This window comes from Archocentrus centrarchus, unplaced genomic scaffold (genome assembly GCF_007364275.1).
Source record: "Archocentrus centrarchus isolate MPI-CPG fArcCen1 unplaced genomic scaffold, fArcCen1 scaffold_40_ctg1, whole genome shotgun sequence".
Taxonomy (NCBI): Eukaryota; Metazoa; Chordata; class Actinopteri; order Cichliformes; family Cichlidae; genus Archocentrus; species Archocentrus centrarchus.
Window position 1 is genome coordinate 2,523,214 of NW_022060266.1, and position 14,467 is coordinate 2,537,680.

At 43.7% G+C, this 14,467-nt stretch overlaps 1 protein-coding gene across 1 annotated transcript in view; it reads left to right on the top strand.

The window, feature by feature from the left end:
* The window catches only part of LOC115776876 (glutamate receptor ionotropic, kainate 2), a 413,631-nt gene that overhangs the window by 237,559 nt on the left and 161,605 nt on the right, over positions 1-14,467 (top strand). The window contains exons 8-9 of the mRNA XM_030724665.1: positions 3,829-3,972; positions 11,735-11,842. Coding sequence (XP_030580525.1) covers positions 3,829-3,972; positions 11,735-11,842 — 252 coding nt within the window. The remainder of the gene's footprint in view (positions 1-3,828; positions 3,973-11,734; positions 11,843-14,467) is intronic.

Sequence of the window (14,467 nt, forward strand, 5' to 3'; positions counted from 1 at the left end):
GGACTCCTTTGTAGTGTAGGCAGTGTGTTCTGTGTCATTATCTTGCTGCGTGATAAAGGATCTCCCAGGCAGTTTGGTTGCATGTTTCTTTAAATTAACAGAAATAAATGTCTCTGTAGACTTCTGTAGACATTATCAATGAAGATTATTGAGCCCATCCTAGAAGAAGCCATGTAAGCCATGACATCATCTCCCCTGTGTTTCACAGATGAGCTCATGTTTGGGATCATGAGCAGATCCTTTCTTTATCCAAACTTTAGTATTTCCACCACTTTAGTAAAGCTTAAGCTTAAACTTTGTCCCAGAATTTCTGAGGCTTCTCTCTGTACTCCTTGGTAGACCACTCTCGGGTCTGCACAGGCAAAACCCAAATGTGAAGGTGAGCGTAGACATTCGGTGAAATTTGCAGTGCAGTGAATTATCAATGAAACAGTACACACCTGGGCAACAAAACACACACCTGTCACTCACATATTCCAACACTTTAGTTCACAGGAAAAATGGGTTGGTTCAGACGAAAGGTGTTGTCTTCTGAATTGTGTATCAGATCCAGATGTAAATGCCTCGAAATGAAAGCAGATATGTTGATCTTTTATCTTATATTGATTTAGGGGGAGTGTAGCTGTGGTGAACAAATACTTCAAGCAGAGGGAGGAACATAGGGTGATATATTAGATTGGAGGAACATTAGCACAGGTGGACTATATCTTATGCAGAAGGTGTGGTCTGAAAGAAATGGGAGACTGCAAGGTGGTGTCAGAGGGAATGGAGCTATTTAGCATTGGATGGTAGTCTGTAAGATGACTTTGGAAACCAAGAAGAAGAAGTGAGTGAAGGTAGAGCCAAGGATTAATTGGTGGAAGTTAAAGAGGGAAGAATGCTGCACAGAGTTCAGGGGGGGAGTTGAGACAGACTGGGTGTCAGGGAAGAGTTACCAGATGACTGGAAAAGTACAGCAGAAGTGGTGAGGGACACTACCAAGAAGGTGTTTGGTGTATCCTTTGGACAGAGGAAAGAGGACATGGAGACTTGGTAGTGGAATGAAGAAGTACAGGAAAGTATTCAAAGGAAGAGGTTAGCAAAGAAAAAGTGGGATAGTCAGGGAGATGAAGAGAGCAGACAGGGGTACTGGGAGGATAGGCGTACAGCAAAGGAGAGCAGGCAGTGGCAAAGGAAAAGGTTTATAGTGAGCTGGAGGAGGAGGAGGAAGAAAGGGCAGCTATGAAGAGGACGAAGAGTGGAAAGGCAGTTGGCCCTGTGGAGGTATGGGGATGTCTAGGAGAGAGGGCAGTGGACTTTTTAGCTCGATAGTTTCACACAGTTTTGGAGAGTGAGAGGATGCCGGAGGAATGGAGAAGTGTGCTGGTAAGAAGAAGGTGATGTCCTGGGCTGCAGTAACTGAAGAGGGAGAAAGTTGAGGAGCCGTAACATGAAGCTGTGGGAAAGGTTAAATTTAGGCAATAAAAATTGTTAGGTTCAGGTTTGAAAAAGACTTGGTTGGGGTAAGGAATTAAAAACTACTGGGTTAGCTTTAGGAAAAAAATATGGTTTGTGTTACAATGATTGCTGTTATTTTACAACTCTTTGCCTTGGTTTCCATGGTGACGGTCCCCACTGTCTGTTGCAGACACAGAATATATTCCCTACTGGAAAACAGTCCTTACAAATGCATGCTGTCACAAAGAAAAAAACACGCAAACAAATACACTGTTTTTTGTGACTATTTGACTGGTTTAATGTGTAGCACGAGCAGTTCTACAAGCAGTGTGTCACTGGTTACTGTTACAGCAAAATCAAAGTGGATCATATCCATCTCTGCAGAACAATTCTGCAGAGTACTCTAACCCCCAGCACACAAGCTCAGCAACCTCCACTTGACACCTACACTAAAATAAATTCACACTTCCATTGCTTCAACACCTTCTTCTAACACAGATTATTAGTACCTCACACTCCTGCAGGCACACACTCAAGCCAGTTTGAATTTTAAAAGGCAACCTGAATGACTATGATTGATTTTGAACCATCTCTGGACATTCCCCATGGATATGGATACAGCTGCACACCCACACATGAACAAACAAAAACACATGCAAAGTCAGCCAAACTGCCATCTTAAGCTGCAAACTTGTGATGCTCGATCAGGGCTCAAATGGGGAAGAAAATACAGGTTCGGGAGTGCTTTTTTCCAGTAGCGCTTTCCCAAGCACCCTCGGATACGATTTCCATGCAACTGTGGAGAGCTGTTGTGATTGCTTTTCAATCAAGTGAAACAAACACTAATTTGATTTTTTTTTTTTTTTCCCAAGAAAGCACTGAATTATAGGCTTCTTTTGTGAAGCATAGATGACTGGCACTCCTCCGATAGCTTCAGCAGAACTCTGCTGTTTGGACTGACTGTTTACTGTCAAGAATTTAGTGTATAAATATATAGACAGAGATCGAGGCAGTAGCTTCTTCTACACAGAGACAGTCTAAAGCTTTTCTCAGCAAATATCAAGCTTGAGAGCCTTTTGTTTGTTGTTTATTCAACTTGCTTCAATGGTTTGTTGTAGCTGTATAAAATAAGAACAGCACTGACACCATATTTGAACTAATATGATGGAAAAACCATCATTGATTTCACTTACTGGTCTCCGCAGTGTCTCCATACGTTTTTACATAAGAACTCGAGCCAGTTTGGTGTCAGCATCAGAGCATCATTACACACATGAATTTATAAACTATTTGTCACTACTATTGTATATTTATATACAATACTATTCATTTCTGAAAGGTTTTTAAAAATTGCCAAACACCCTGCCTTGAAAATCATAAATCAGACTAGATATGTACACTCTAAAGTATTCACTGAGAGTTAAGCAGAAGGATATTAAAATGGGGAATGAACACAATTGAGGGAACCTGTCTTTGAAAATTAACAGGAAATGAACTGGTTTCTCTGATGCACTTGTAGCTGTGTAAAAATAAGAAGGCTACGATATGCATGTAAAAGACAGCTGATTGCTAGGTGCCTGCTTAGGTTCCTGAGTTCAAACCAAACATGTTCAAATACTTTTTCTTTTTGCAACTGCTTTATATACTTTTTATACAATATATACTTATTCAAACTTGTATTTTTTGATTTTCCTCATCTTTTGCATTTATAAAATTCTTTTCATTTGCATTTTAATGTTCCCATGCTGCTTTTATTTCTGTGGATTATGTAAAGCATTTTGAATTGCATTTGTGTTTGAGCGAATAGCTCACCTTTCCTCAAAAAGAACAGCTTCAGTTCAATCTGGGTAAAAAGTAATTCATCATTTGTTCATTATTATTGGAAACCTTATTTTGTCTTTCTTGAATTGTCTGCTTGTCATTGCTTTTTTTATGTTCAGCTGAGCAGTTGCGTGCTGAGTTAGATTACAAGATTTTGAATTACATTTAATAAGATGGGTTTTTTTTTGGTTTTTTTTAGTGAAAATGAAAGATACAAGATACATTGTATGTTGATAAAAACCTGGAACTGTTTGTTTCATTTCATGTTTTTTTTTTATGTTGGATTTATTCCCATACTAATAATTTATTTTTCCTTCAGAATATATTGCTGCTGCAAGCCATTTTCAGAAGTCTCTTATCAGTTCATAATACATTGGCAGTAAAATATTCATGGCCATGCCCATGGCATGAAAGATGCAAATCCATACATGTGAGGCATTGATTCAACCATCAAGATATTGATAAATCCCTCACAGTGAAAAGATCTGTGCTGGTGGGACTAGCTGACATGTCATGTGCTGTATTCCCTGTTAATGATGTTAGGTTCTCCCTCTTTGTCTTGGTTTGCAGACGGACGCTGCCCTGATGTATGATGCTGTGCACGTGGTGGCCGTGGCTGTGCAGCAGTCTCAGCAGATCACTGTCAGCTCATTACAGTGCAACCGACACAAGCCCTGGCGCTTTGGAAACCGCTTCATGGCCCTCATCAAAGAGGTAGATGCTTGTCTACCTGCTCCCCATTCTGTCTTCCTCCTTAATATACAGAGCACCTTCACACAGAAAACACATGCTCTCAGGAAAGCTGACAGAAACAGCATGTAAATAAGACTTAGGCAGTCAAGAAGAAAGGGAATATGAATAAATAGAAATGATTTATCTGTGTATTTATTTATATGGAAATCATTTTTTCAGCGTCTGTACATGCATACACCCCCGAGGAGGGCAGACATCTTGGGCCTGCTGTCTGAATTTCAGCATTAATCATCCAAGCAGAAACAAAGACACTGCATCATCTGAATTTCTGTTAATTGCTCCAGAGTTTGCAGCATGTGTGAAGCTCGGATGGCTAATCCAAAGCTTTCTGTCTGTGGAAAGGCTGGGGATTAGTCAAACTATATTTAGGGCTTGCTAACCCTCTAGTCCCTTGTAGTTTCCATAGATCTTGGGAAGACTGCTAAGAATTAACTGTTTGGGAAGAAGGTTGACAACCACAGGAGAACACACAGATTTGGATGTACTTAAATTAAGCACTCAGCTTTTCACCATGCAAACCTTTTTTTCTTTATTCCTCTCCTTATGTTCTCCTTTTCTTTCCATCTTCTTTCAATTTTGTGCTTTAGGACTGCACTTCAGGAAGATACCAGAAAGTGTATAGCATCTGCATCACTGCAGACCCTGCACCAATCATCTGTCTGCCATTTCACTCTCCCCTCACTCATGAACAAGACCCCAAGATACTTAAATTCATCCCACCCTGTCATGGACTCTACACTATTTTTTGGTTGAAAATGGCCTTAGAGGTGCTAAATGGCATCTGAGCCGCTTCAGACTTGGCAATGCAAACCAAGTTCTCCCTACGGGGAATGGTCATCAACAATGGGCCTGATATTTTATACTCCTAAATATTTCTAAAATGGGTGTCCTCCTTCAGACTCCTTAGGCAGACTCCTGAATATCCTTGAGAGGACAGGGAAAGGGTCTAGTGTTCCATGACCAGGATGAAAACCTCCTGAATCCAAGGTTTGACTTACAGACAGACTCCACTTTCCAGTATCTGGGAATAGCCATTCCTAATTAGGCTAAGCAGTGTGGTCCCCCTGTAGTTGGAGCAAATCCCTTTTCAAAAAAGGGGAACTATCACCCCAGTCTGCCACTCCAGAGGTACTGCCTCAGATCTTTATGCAGTATTGCAAAACTATGTCAAACAAGACAGCCCCACAACATCCAGACCCTAAGAAATTCAGGGTGAATACCATCATCCCCAGGGGCTCTGCAACCAAGGACTTGTTTGACTAACCTCAGACACCTCACCCCAAGTGATGGGTGAGTAATATCCTTGTCCCCTGGATCTGCTTCCTCTGCAGAAGGTGTGTAAATAGGACTGAGGAGTTGCTCAAAGTACTCCTTCCACCAGCCAACTATATCCCCAGTTGAAGTGAGCAACTCCCCTTCCCCATTGTTCACAGTGTGAGTAGAACCCTGCTGTTCACTTCTGTGGCCTTTTGGTTTGCAGTATTGCTTCAAGGCTGACCAATTGTCTTCTTCCATGAGATCATCAAAATCCACCCACAACCAAGTTCTTGCTACAGCTGCCAGAGCCACACTCTGCTTGGCCTGCCAGTATCGATCAGCTGCCTCCAGGATTCCACAGGCTACGCAAGCCCAATAGGACTCTTTCTTCAGCTTGATAGCTCCCTCCACCTCCACCTTCTGTCCACCATCTGGTTAGCGGATTACTGACATGACAGGCACAACCACGTTGCAGCCGTACATTCATACAGCTATCTATTAAGATCAACATTTAAGGTGTGAATGGTAAATAGATTGGTTTTTATATAGCACTTTTCTACTCCACTTTGAGTGCTTTATACAACATGTTTCAGGCACCCATTCATATAAGATTAAGATTTAAGATTAAGATTAAGATAGTGTTTATTTGTCACATGCACAGTTATACACAGTACAATGCACAGTGAAATGTATTTTGTACCTGCAACCATATATACACACACATATAAATAAGAAGAATAAAAATAAAAAAAAGTAATTCACACTATACACTATACTCTATATACTATACACTATACACACTTTTATAAATTATAATATTTACATTGTGCAATAATGGTCCAGTTAGGGCTCAGAGTTGAGCAGACGGATGGCTTGTGGGTAAAAACTCTTCTTCAACCTTTCAGTCTTAGCCCTCAGGCAGCGGTAACGCCGGCCTGATGGGAGCAGGGAGAAGAGAGAGTGTCCGGGGTGGCTGGGCTGTTTTAGGATCTTCATGGCCCTCAGCCTGCACTGCTTGGTGTAAATGTCCTGCAGGTTGGGGAGGGTGGTTCTGATGGTCCGTTCAGCTGAACGAACCACCCTGAAGTCCTGCTTGGTGCAGTTTCCCATCCAGGTGGTGATGCTCCCACGCACGATGCTCTCGATGGTGCAGGTGTAAAAGTTCCTGAGCACCTTGAGTGGGAGCTTGAAGTCTCTCAGCCGCCTGAGGAGGTAGAGACGCTGTCTGGCCTTCTTCACAGTGATGTTTATGTGATGAGTCCAGGACAGGTCCTGTGAGATGGTCACTCCCAGGTATTTGAAAGTGTCCACTCTTTCCACCTCAGCACCACTGATGACAAGTGGATGGTAGTCCCTCTGCTGCTTCCTGCTGAAGTCCACGATCAGTTCCTTTGTTTTGCTGACGTTGAGCAGGAGGTGGTTCTCCTGGCACCAGTTCTCCAGGCGGGAGACCTCTCTCCTGTAGGCTGTCTCCTCATTGTGAGAGATTAGTCCCACAACAGCAGTGTCGTCAGCAAACTTGATGATGACGTTGGACTCTGACGTGGCCTCGCAGTCATGGGTGTACAGTGAGTACAGCAGAGGGCTGAGCACACAGCCTTGGGGGGATCCAGTGGTGAGGGTGAGGGAGGATGAGGTGAGGTGACCCACTCGTACCACCTGTGGTCTGCTGGTCAGGAAGCTGTGAACCCACCTGCACAGGGATGGGCCCAGGCCCAGGTCCAGCAGCTTAGAGACCAGCCTGGAGGGAACTATGGTGTTGAATGCTGAGCTGTAATCTACAAACAGCACTCTCACATAGTTCCCCTTACCAGTGTCTATGTGTGAAAGGGTCTTGTGGAGGAGGAAGGATATGGCGTCATCTGTGGATCTGTCTGGCCGGTATGCAAACTGTAGTGGGTCGAGGGTGGTGGGCAGTGAGGAGGTGATGAATGTCTTGATGAGTCTCTCAAAACACTTCATCACCACAGAGGTGAGTGCTATGGGCCTGAAGTCATTGGGGCTGCTGGGGTGTGGTTTCTTTGGGACAGGGTCTATGATGGACTTTTTAAAGCAGGTGGGAATCACACACAGTTTCAGTGAGAGGTTGAATATCAGTGTAAACACAGGTGCCAGCTGGTCAGCGCAGGTCTTAAGGACACGTCCACTAATACCGTCTGGTCCAGCCGCTTTCCTGGTGTTTACACGTCTAAACGCCCTCCTCACGTCGCGCTCCGTCACAGTGAGTGTCTCCGCCCCTCCGGCCGGGAGCGCAGCGGGCTGTCGGCTTCCCGACTCAAAGCGCGCAAAGAAGATGTTGAGTTCATCAGCCAGAGAAGCGTCGGCACTCACCGGGTGTGTGTGTGGTGCTTTGTAGTCCGTGATGGTGCGTAGTCCCTGCCACAGTCCCCTGGGGTCAGACTGTTGTAGTTGCTGTTCCAGTCTGCGGCCGTAGCGATGTTTTGCCTCTTTCACCGCTCTGCGGACGTTGTATGATGCAACCTTGTAGTCCTCCATGTTCCCAGAGGCGAGGCCGGAGTTGTAGGCAACGGTGCGGGACCTCAGGGCGTCGCGGACAGATTTATCCACCCACGGCTTCTGGTTGGGAAAAGTCCTGATGGTCCTCCTAAGTGAAGTGTCTTCAACAACTTTCCCAATAAATCCCACAACAGTTTCCGTAAACTCCTCGATGTCTCCGCCCGCGCTGCTGCGAAACATGTCCCAGTCGGTTGAATCCAACGCACCCTGCAGAGCGGCCTCTGTTTGATCAGACCACCGTGTCACTTCTCTCACAGCAGGGGGTTCCTGCCTGAGCCGTTGTTTGTATTTCGGCATGAGAAGTACAGAGGTGTGGTCAGACTTCCCAAAAGGCGGAAGAGGCTTTGCTTTGTAGCCATCTTTGAATGGAGAATAGCAGTGGTCTAGGGTCCTCTCTCCTCTGGTGGGGCAGTCGATGTGTTGAATCAATTCCGGTATCAGCTTTTTCAAGTTTGCACTGTTAAAGTCCCCGGTACGATGAGAGCCGCATCACGCTGGTTAGCCTGATAGGTGGAAATAGCCTCATGTAGCTCGGATAGTGCAGTGTTTGTGTCCGCCTGAGGTGGAATATAGACGGCGCTGAAGATGACCGAAGTGAACTCGCGGGGCAGGTAGTGGGGGCGGCATTTCAGGGTTAGGAGCTCCAGGTTAGGTGAACATGATTGTTTCAGAAGGATAACATTCCTACTGTCACACCAGTTGTTATTAATCATTAGGCACACACCTCCTCCTCTTGATTTTCCAGACTCACTCATTCTGTCCGTGCGATGAACACTGAAGAACTCCGACGGCTGTACGGCGTGGTCCGGTATGAGGGGGGTCAGCCATGTCTCCGTGAGACAGATGATGTTGCAGTCCCTTATGTCCCTCTGAAACTGTATCCTGGCCCTGAGTTCGTCCAGCTTGTTATCCAGTGACTGGACATTAGCCAACAGGATGCTCGGCAGTGGCGCCTCAGCCTCTCTCTTACGCCGGCTCTTTTCCCTCGGGGCCTTGTCCGTGACCTGGGTCCTTTGTTTGAGCTGGCCCACTGGAAACGCAGTATTTCCTGAGGCCAAGTCGGGTCGGGAGAAAAAGGTGTCAGAATACAGCCAGAGTGCTGTATTCTGATATTAAAAAGAGTCTGTCTGTCATACGTGATATGACACAGAGCAGGCGGAATTATAAAGTCCAAAATTAGAGCTAAACCTAATATAAACAAACAAAGCGTAGGAGCAGGTACGACGGCTGCTGACCTCACCGCCGCCATCTTGAAAAGCATAAGCACTTCTTTCTATGGCTAAGTGGTTTCTAACATTCACACACATTCATACTCCAACAGTTGCATCAGAGAACTTCTTCACTGAACTTCAGTAGGTTCAGCTTCCTGCCCAAGGATACTTTGGCACTGGAGCAGCCAGGGATTGAACCACCAACCTGCTGATTAGTAGGTGACCTGCTCTCCCTCCTGAGCTACAGCCACCCGAAGCATGGTCCACTCAAACTCATTGTGCCCAGTTCCTCTCAGAATGCTGTTGAGGTTCTGCCAGTGGTGGGAACTGAAGATCTTGTGAACAGGAACCTCTGCCAGATGCTCCCAGCTCACTTTCAGAACATGTTTGTGTCACTTTATGGGAGGTATCCTCACCTGCCACCTGATCCAACTTACCAACAGGTACGACTGGACTGCAATGTGGATCAGACTTCTGCCTAATCCAAATTGCACCTGTCCTCTATGACACCGCCTGCAGGTGGTGGGCCCACAGGAGTGCATGTCCATGTTGCTTCTTTGGGCTGCACCTGGCTGGGCCCCATCGGCTAAGACTTGGCTACTAGGCACGCTTTCTCAAGTCCTGCTTTCTAGGCCTAGCTCTGGGATTGGGCTCCAGTAACCCTGTTCCAGGCAGGGTAACCATATCCTATGTTGTTTTCTTCACAGGAGTATTATGAATTGCTATTCATTACCCCCCCCTCACCTAGCACCAATTTGCCTTGGGAGACAGTGCCAGGGGCAAATTCCCCTGACAACACAGTTCCTTTGGATCACTAGGCCACACAGTTCCCTCCACCATGCTATGGTGGCAAGGGGTGAATAATAAACATGCATTCAAAAATCAATTGTTCTTCTGCACTACAGAAATCACAGTTTATCTTCAATCTTGCCTGATTCTATTAATTTTGAATCAAAATCAGAATATTATTGTCATTGTGCAGCAATGAGACAACAAAATTTTTTAGCAGTCTCTTTCTAATGTCTCTAATTTACAAAACAGAGTTTAAAGAAAAAAAATACATGCATACCTCCACAGATTCACACTTATTTTTCTGCATGTACACCCTGCCCAACAATCCGCCAAAAATTACACAACTCCGTTTACGCCCCACTCCACAATTGCACTTATACTTATTTACACATTCCAGTTTCCAAAGGATCATTGTTTAGAAGCCTAATAGCCCAAAGAAAGAAAGTGTGTCTAAGCCGATTTGTCCAGCTCTTCAGGGCCCTGTATCTCCTGCCATAGGGCAGTAGATTCAAGAGATTATGACTGGGGTCAGATGGCTCACCCAGTATCTTCCTAGCCCTATTTAACTCACGGGAGTTCACCATGTCCTCTAGGGAGGGCAGGGGCAGCCAATTATTTTCTCTGCAGTTTTAATAACGCCCTGCAAGGCCTTTCTGTCCCTTATTGAGCAATCAGCATACCACACCGTGATGCAGTATCCCAGCACACTTTCTATTGTAGAGCGATAGAAAGTCTGCAGCAGGTTGACCTCCAGGTGGCATTTTTTTTCTTTATATCTTTAAAAGTGTAGCCTCTGCTGAGCTGAGCCAACTACTGAGACCAAGTTACGTTGGCAGCCACGTGCACCCCAAGAAACTTAAAAGAGGGGACTCTCTCCACACAGACATTGTCTATCTGCAGTGGGGTGTGGTCCACTCTGTTCTTCCTCCAGTCCATTACCATTTCCTTGGTTTTGCTGATGTTCAGCAGAAGGTTGTTTGAACACTAGGCTACTAGCCTCTGGACTTCATCGCTGTTTCATCGCCACCAGAGATGAGACCCATCACCGTTATATCGTCTGCAGATTTGACTATGATGCTTGGTGGCGGGGGACACAGTCCTGTGTGTTTAGGGAATAGAAGAAGGGGCTTAACACACAGCCCTGTGGAGAACCAGTGCTGAGCATTCAGGTGGAGGATCTGGAGGACCCCATCCTCTCTGTCTGTAAGCAGTCTCACAGGTGAGGGATGGAAACCCATGTCATTCAGCTTCTTAATGAGAAATTTGGCAGAATGGTGTTAAATGCCAAGCTAAAATCAACAAAAAACATCCTGACATAATTCCCCTTTTTGCCCTAATTGTCTTTATGTTATTTAGATTCTGTCTGGACCCATGTTGGAATGACATATATGCTCTCCCACTATTGGTATTTCATAATAATCTCCACTCGAGTAGCATGTTCATGTATCTGTAAACAGCAATGTGTCAATGGAGAGGTACCAGACACTGAATCAAAGCAGTATGACAAATGCTTTTGAGCAGCTGAGTGAGTAACTTCCAGATCTGTGACTCCCACTCATCTTACTAAAGATAGGCCCTGAAGTCCCTGACTTCCAGTCAGCGTAGTACTGTGATGATTTGCTCTGCCTGAGCAAAACCCTTCCCTGCTCTGAACCACTTTCATGCTACATTGTATTCTATCACAACCCTAAACATCTGTAAAGATTGGGTAATTGCCTCCCCACTGTTACAAATGCAGTCGCAAAGTCTGTGTAGGCACCTTGATGCCAGAGAAGAGTCTACAAACAGAAAGGCTTTGTGGAAAAGGGAGAACTAGAACTCTCTGTTTTCACTTTCAGTCTGCAACTCCAACATCAAGAATATATTTGAAAGTGAAAAAGCAGACTTTATACTGTTGGTTGAACATCTTTGATATTTTCTGTCTCTTTGCCTTCCTCTCTCTTTAGGCTCACTGGGATGGTCTGACAGGGCGAATTACTTTCAACCGGACCAATGGCCTGAGAACAGACTTTGACCTTGATGTAATCAGTCTGAAGGAGGAGGGGCTTGAGAAGGTTGTGTGTCTTCAATGTTTATGTGTTTGTGTGCTCATGAGTCCACCTCATATGAGTATACATGTGGCAATAGGATGATGAGATAAAATTAAAAAAAAAAAAAAAAGGAAAATGACCATGTAGCAGGGAACATAAATGATCAATATGAACATTAGTAATGTCTGTATAGACCAAATAATAATGAGATTAATAATGATAATAATGAATTACAATAGTCCAGCCTAGAAGTAATAAATGCATGAATTAGCTTATCAGCATCACTCTGAGACAGGATGTTTCTAATTTTAGAAATATTGTGCAAAGGCAAAAAAAATGGTCCTACATATTTGTTTAATATGTGCATTGAAGGACATATCCTGGTCAAAAATGACTCCAAGATTTCTCACAGTGTTACTGGAGGCCAAAGTAAGACATTCCTGCAGTTTAACTAATTGATGTGTGTCATCTGGCTTCATGGATATTTAAAGCTGGGTAACTGCATAACAATGAAAATTGATGCAGTGCTTTCTAATAATACTGCTTAAGGGAAGCATGTATAGTGTAAATAAAATTGGTCTTAACACAGAATCCTGTGGAACTCCATAATTAACCTTAGTGTCTGAAGAAGACTTCCCAGCCTTCCCATTTACATGAACAAATTCGAGTCTATTACATAAATATGATTCAAACCACTGCAGCGCAGTACATTTAATACCTATAGTATGCTCTAATATCTGTAATAAAATGTTATGGTCAACAGTATCAAAGCTGCACTGAGGTCCAACAGGACAAGAACAGAAATGAGTCCACTGTCAGAAGCCATTACCATAATATTAGTTGGCAATCTAGCAAGTACAGTTCGAAACATCAAACCTCATTAACCTCATTAAATAATAATAATAATAATAATAATAATGAAGCTTACACTTATACGTTCCTTGGTTAGCAGCCTGCCTGCGGTCCTAGACTTATCCTTGTTATCTATTTGGTGGTTATCCATCCTTTTCTTCCGCTTATCCAATTCAGTGTCACAGGGGAGGCTGGGACCTGTGAACCCACACAGACACAGAGAGAACATGCAAGCTCTACACAGAAAGGTCCCTGCCCGATGCTGGATTTGAACTCGGGACCTTCTTGCTGTGAGCCACAGTTCTGGCCGCTATTTGGTTGTACAAGTACTTCAAGATACAAAAATCATAGCCTAGTAAAACTGCAAAAGGCCAGATGAAGCTACAATATAATCATGACTAGAACACATTCTAATCATTTCTAAAGGTTAAACCTGAACTTGACCTGAAAATGAACAACATTTTCTGAAACCATAGCCAATACCCTGACTGTATCCAAGTCCACAGCTTCACAGGCATGAAGAATATCCAAAACAATCTATCTTTCAAACTTTTTGACACCTGTTCCCCCATCAGTCCAAACATATGCAGCATAATAAGCCTAGTACTGACTGCAAATATGAGAACAAAAATCAACATTCTTGCTGGAGTATGATTGAGAGGGGGTGACCGTTGACAAAGGTTCTGATTGAAATTCAGGACTTTCTCTTGGTAGTATACACTGCAGTTCACCGAGCCACTGGGACGGATCAAATGTCAAATTTAAATGAAGAAAAAAATTAATAGGAAATGACACTCATTTTGCATTTGGTTAGGTGCAATAGAAATACAGTTTACATATGCACACTGAAGACCAATTTTAATAATTGCATATGTAATAGTACATCAAATAAAGATACAATATAAATATGTGACTAATACAATACACTGAAAGCATTACTGGTGGCTTAAATTTTTCCTCCTCTTTGTTCAGTTAACTACTGGATAGGATTAGTAGTAATCATTTAGACATTTTAAAATTAGCAGTCAAAACCAAATCACATGACTGGCAAGCAAAATTTCCAGTATAGCATAGTTGTAGTTGAATTGTCCAGACTATCCTGTTTGTTTTCCTTGTCACTGTTCCTTAATATTTAACATATCTAGCATACTGATTAAAAAAAGAAATAACACCTAAGCCTCAGACTTTACAATTTCAAGTCTGTCTATTTGTGTCATGGTGTACACATGTCAGCCATGTTTGTGCACTTATATGAATAAGCACATCTATTTTTTTCCTCAGGGGCATCTCTCCAGTGTTCAGCACTCAATTTAAGATTCATGAGATTATCAGTGGGAAGAGAACCCACTAACACTGCTGATACAAATAATATTCTTGCATGCAACTGCAGACACTTCACATTTCAGCATCCTCAATGGTGCTTGCCTCTCAGCAGCTCCTGACCTCTGGTTTGTGTGCTGTGTGTGTCTGTGCCTCCATGAATAATTTACCCCATTAATAAAACCCCTTCAGAAGCCCTCTAGTTTCATGAAGCTTGAATTAAAGAGTTGATTTGCAATTACAAAGCCCATCTCAGGCGCTCACACAGGGTATCAGAAGTGCCCTTAGGAGTGTGTGGCTGGAGTATTTGTGGTCTCTTTTAGTGATGCTCAGGGCAGACAGGTTGGTGGAGTGTTGGGGGTGCTGTGGTGAGGCTGGGGCTGTAGACCTGAGGGAGAAATGAGAGAACACGAGAAGCCTTGAGGCATAATCTGATAGCTGTGCCATCTTCTTCCTCCTTGTTTCTTCAGGATTTTT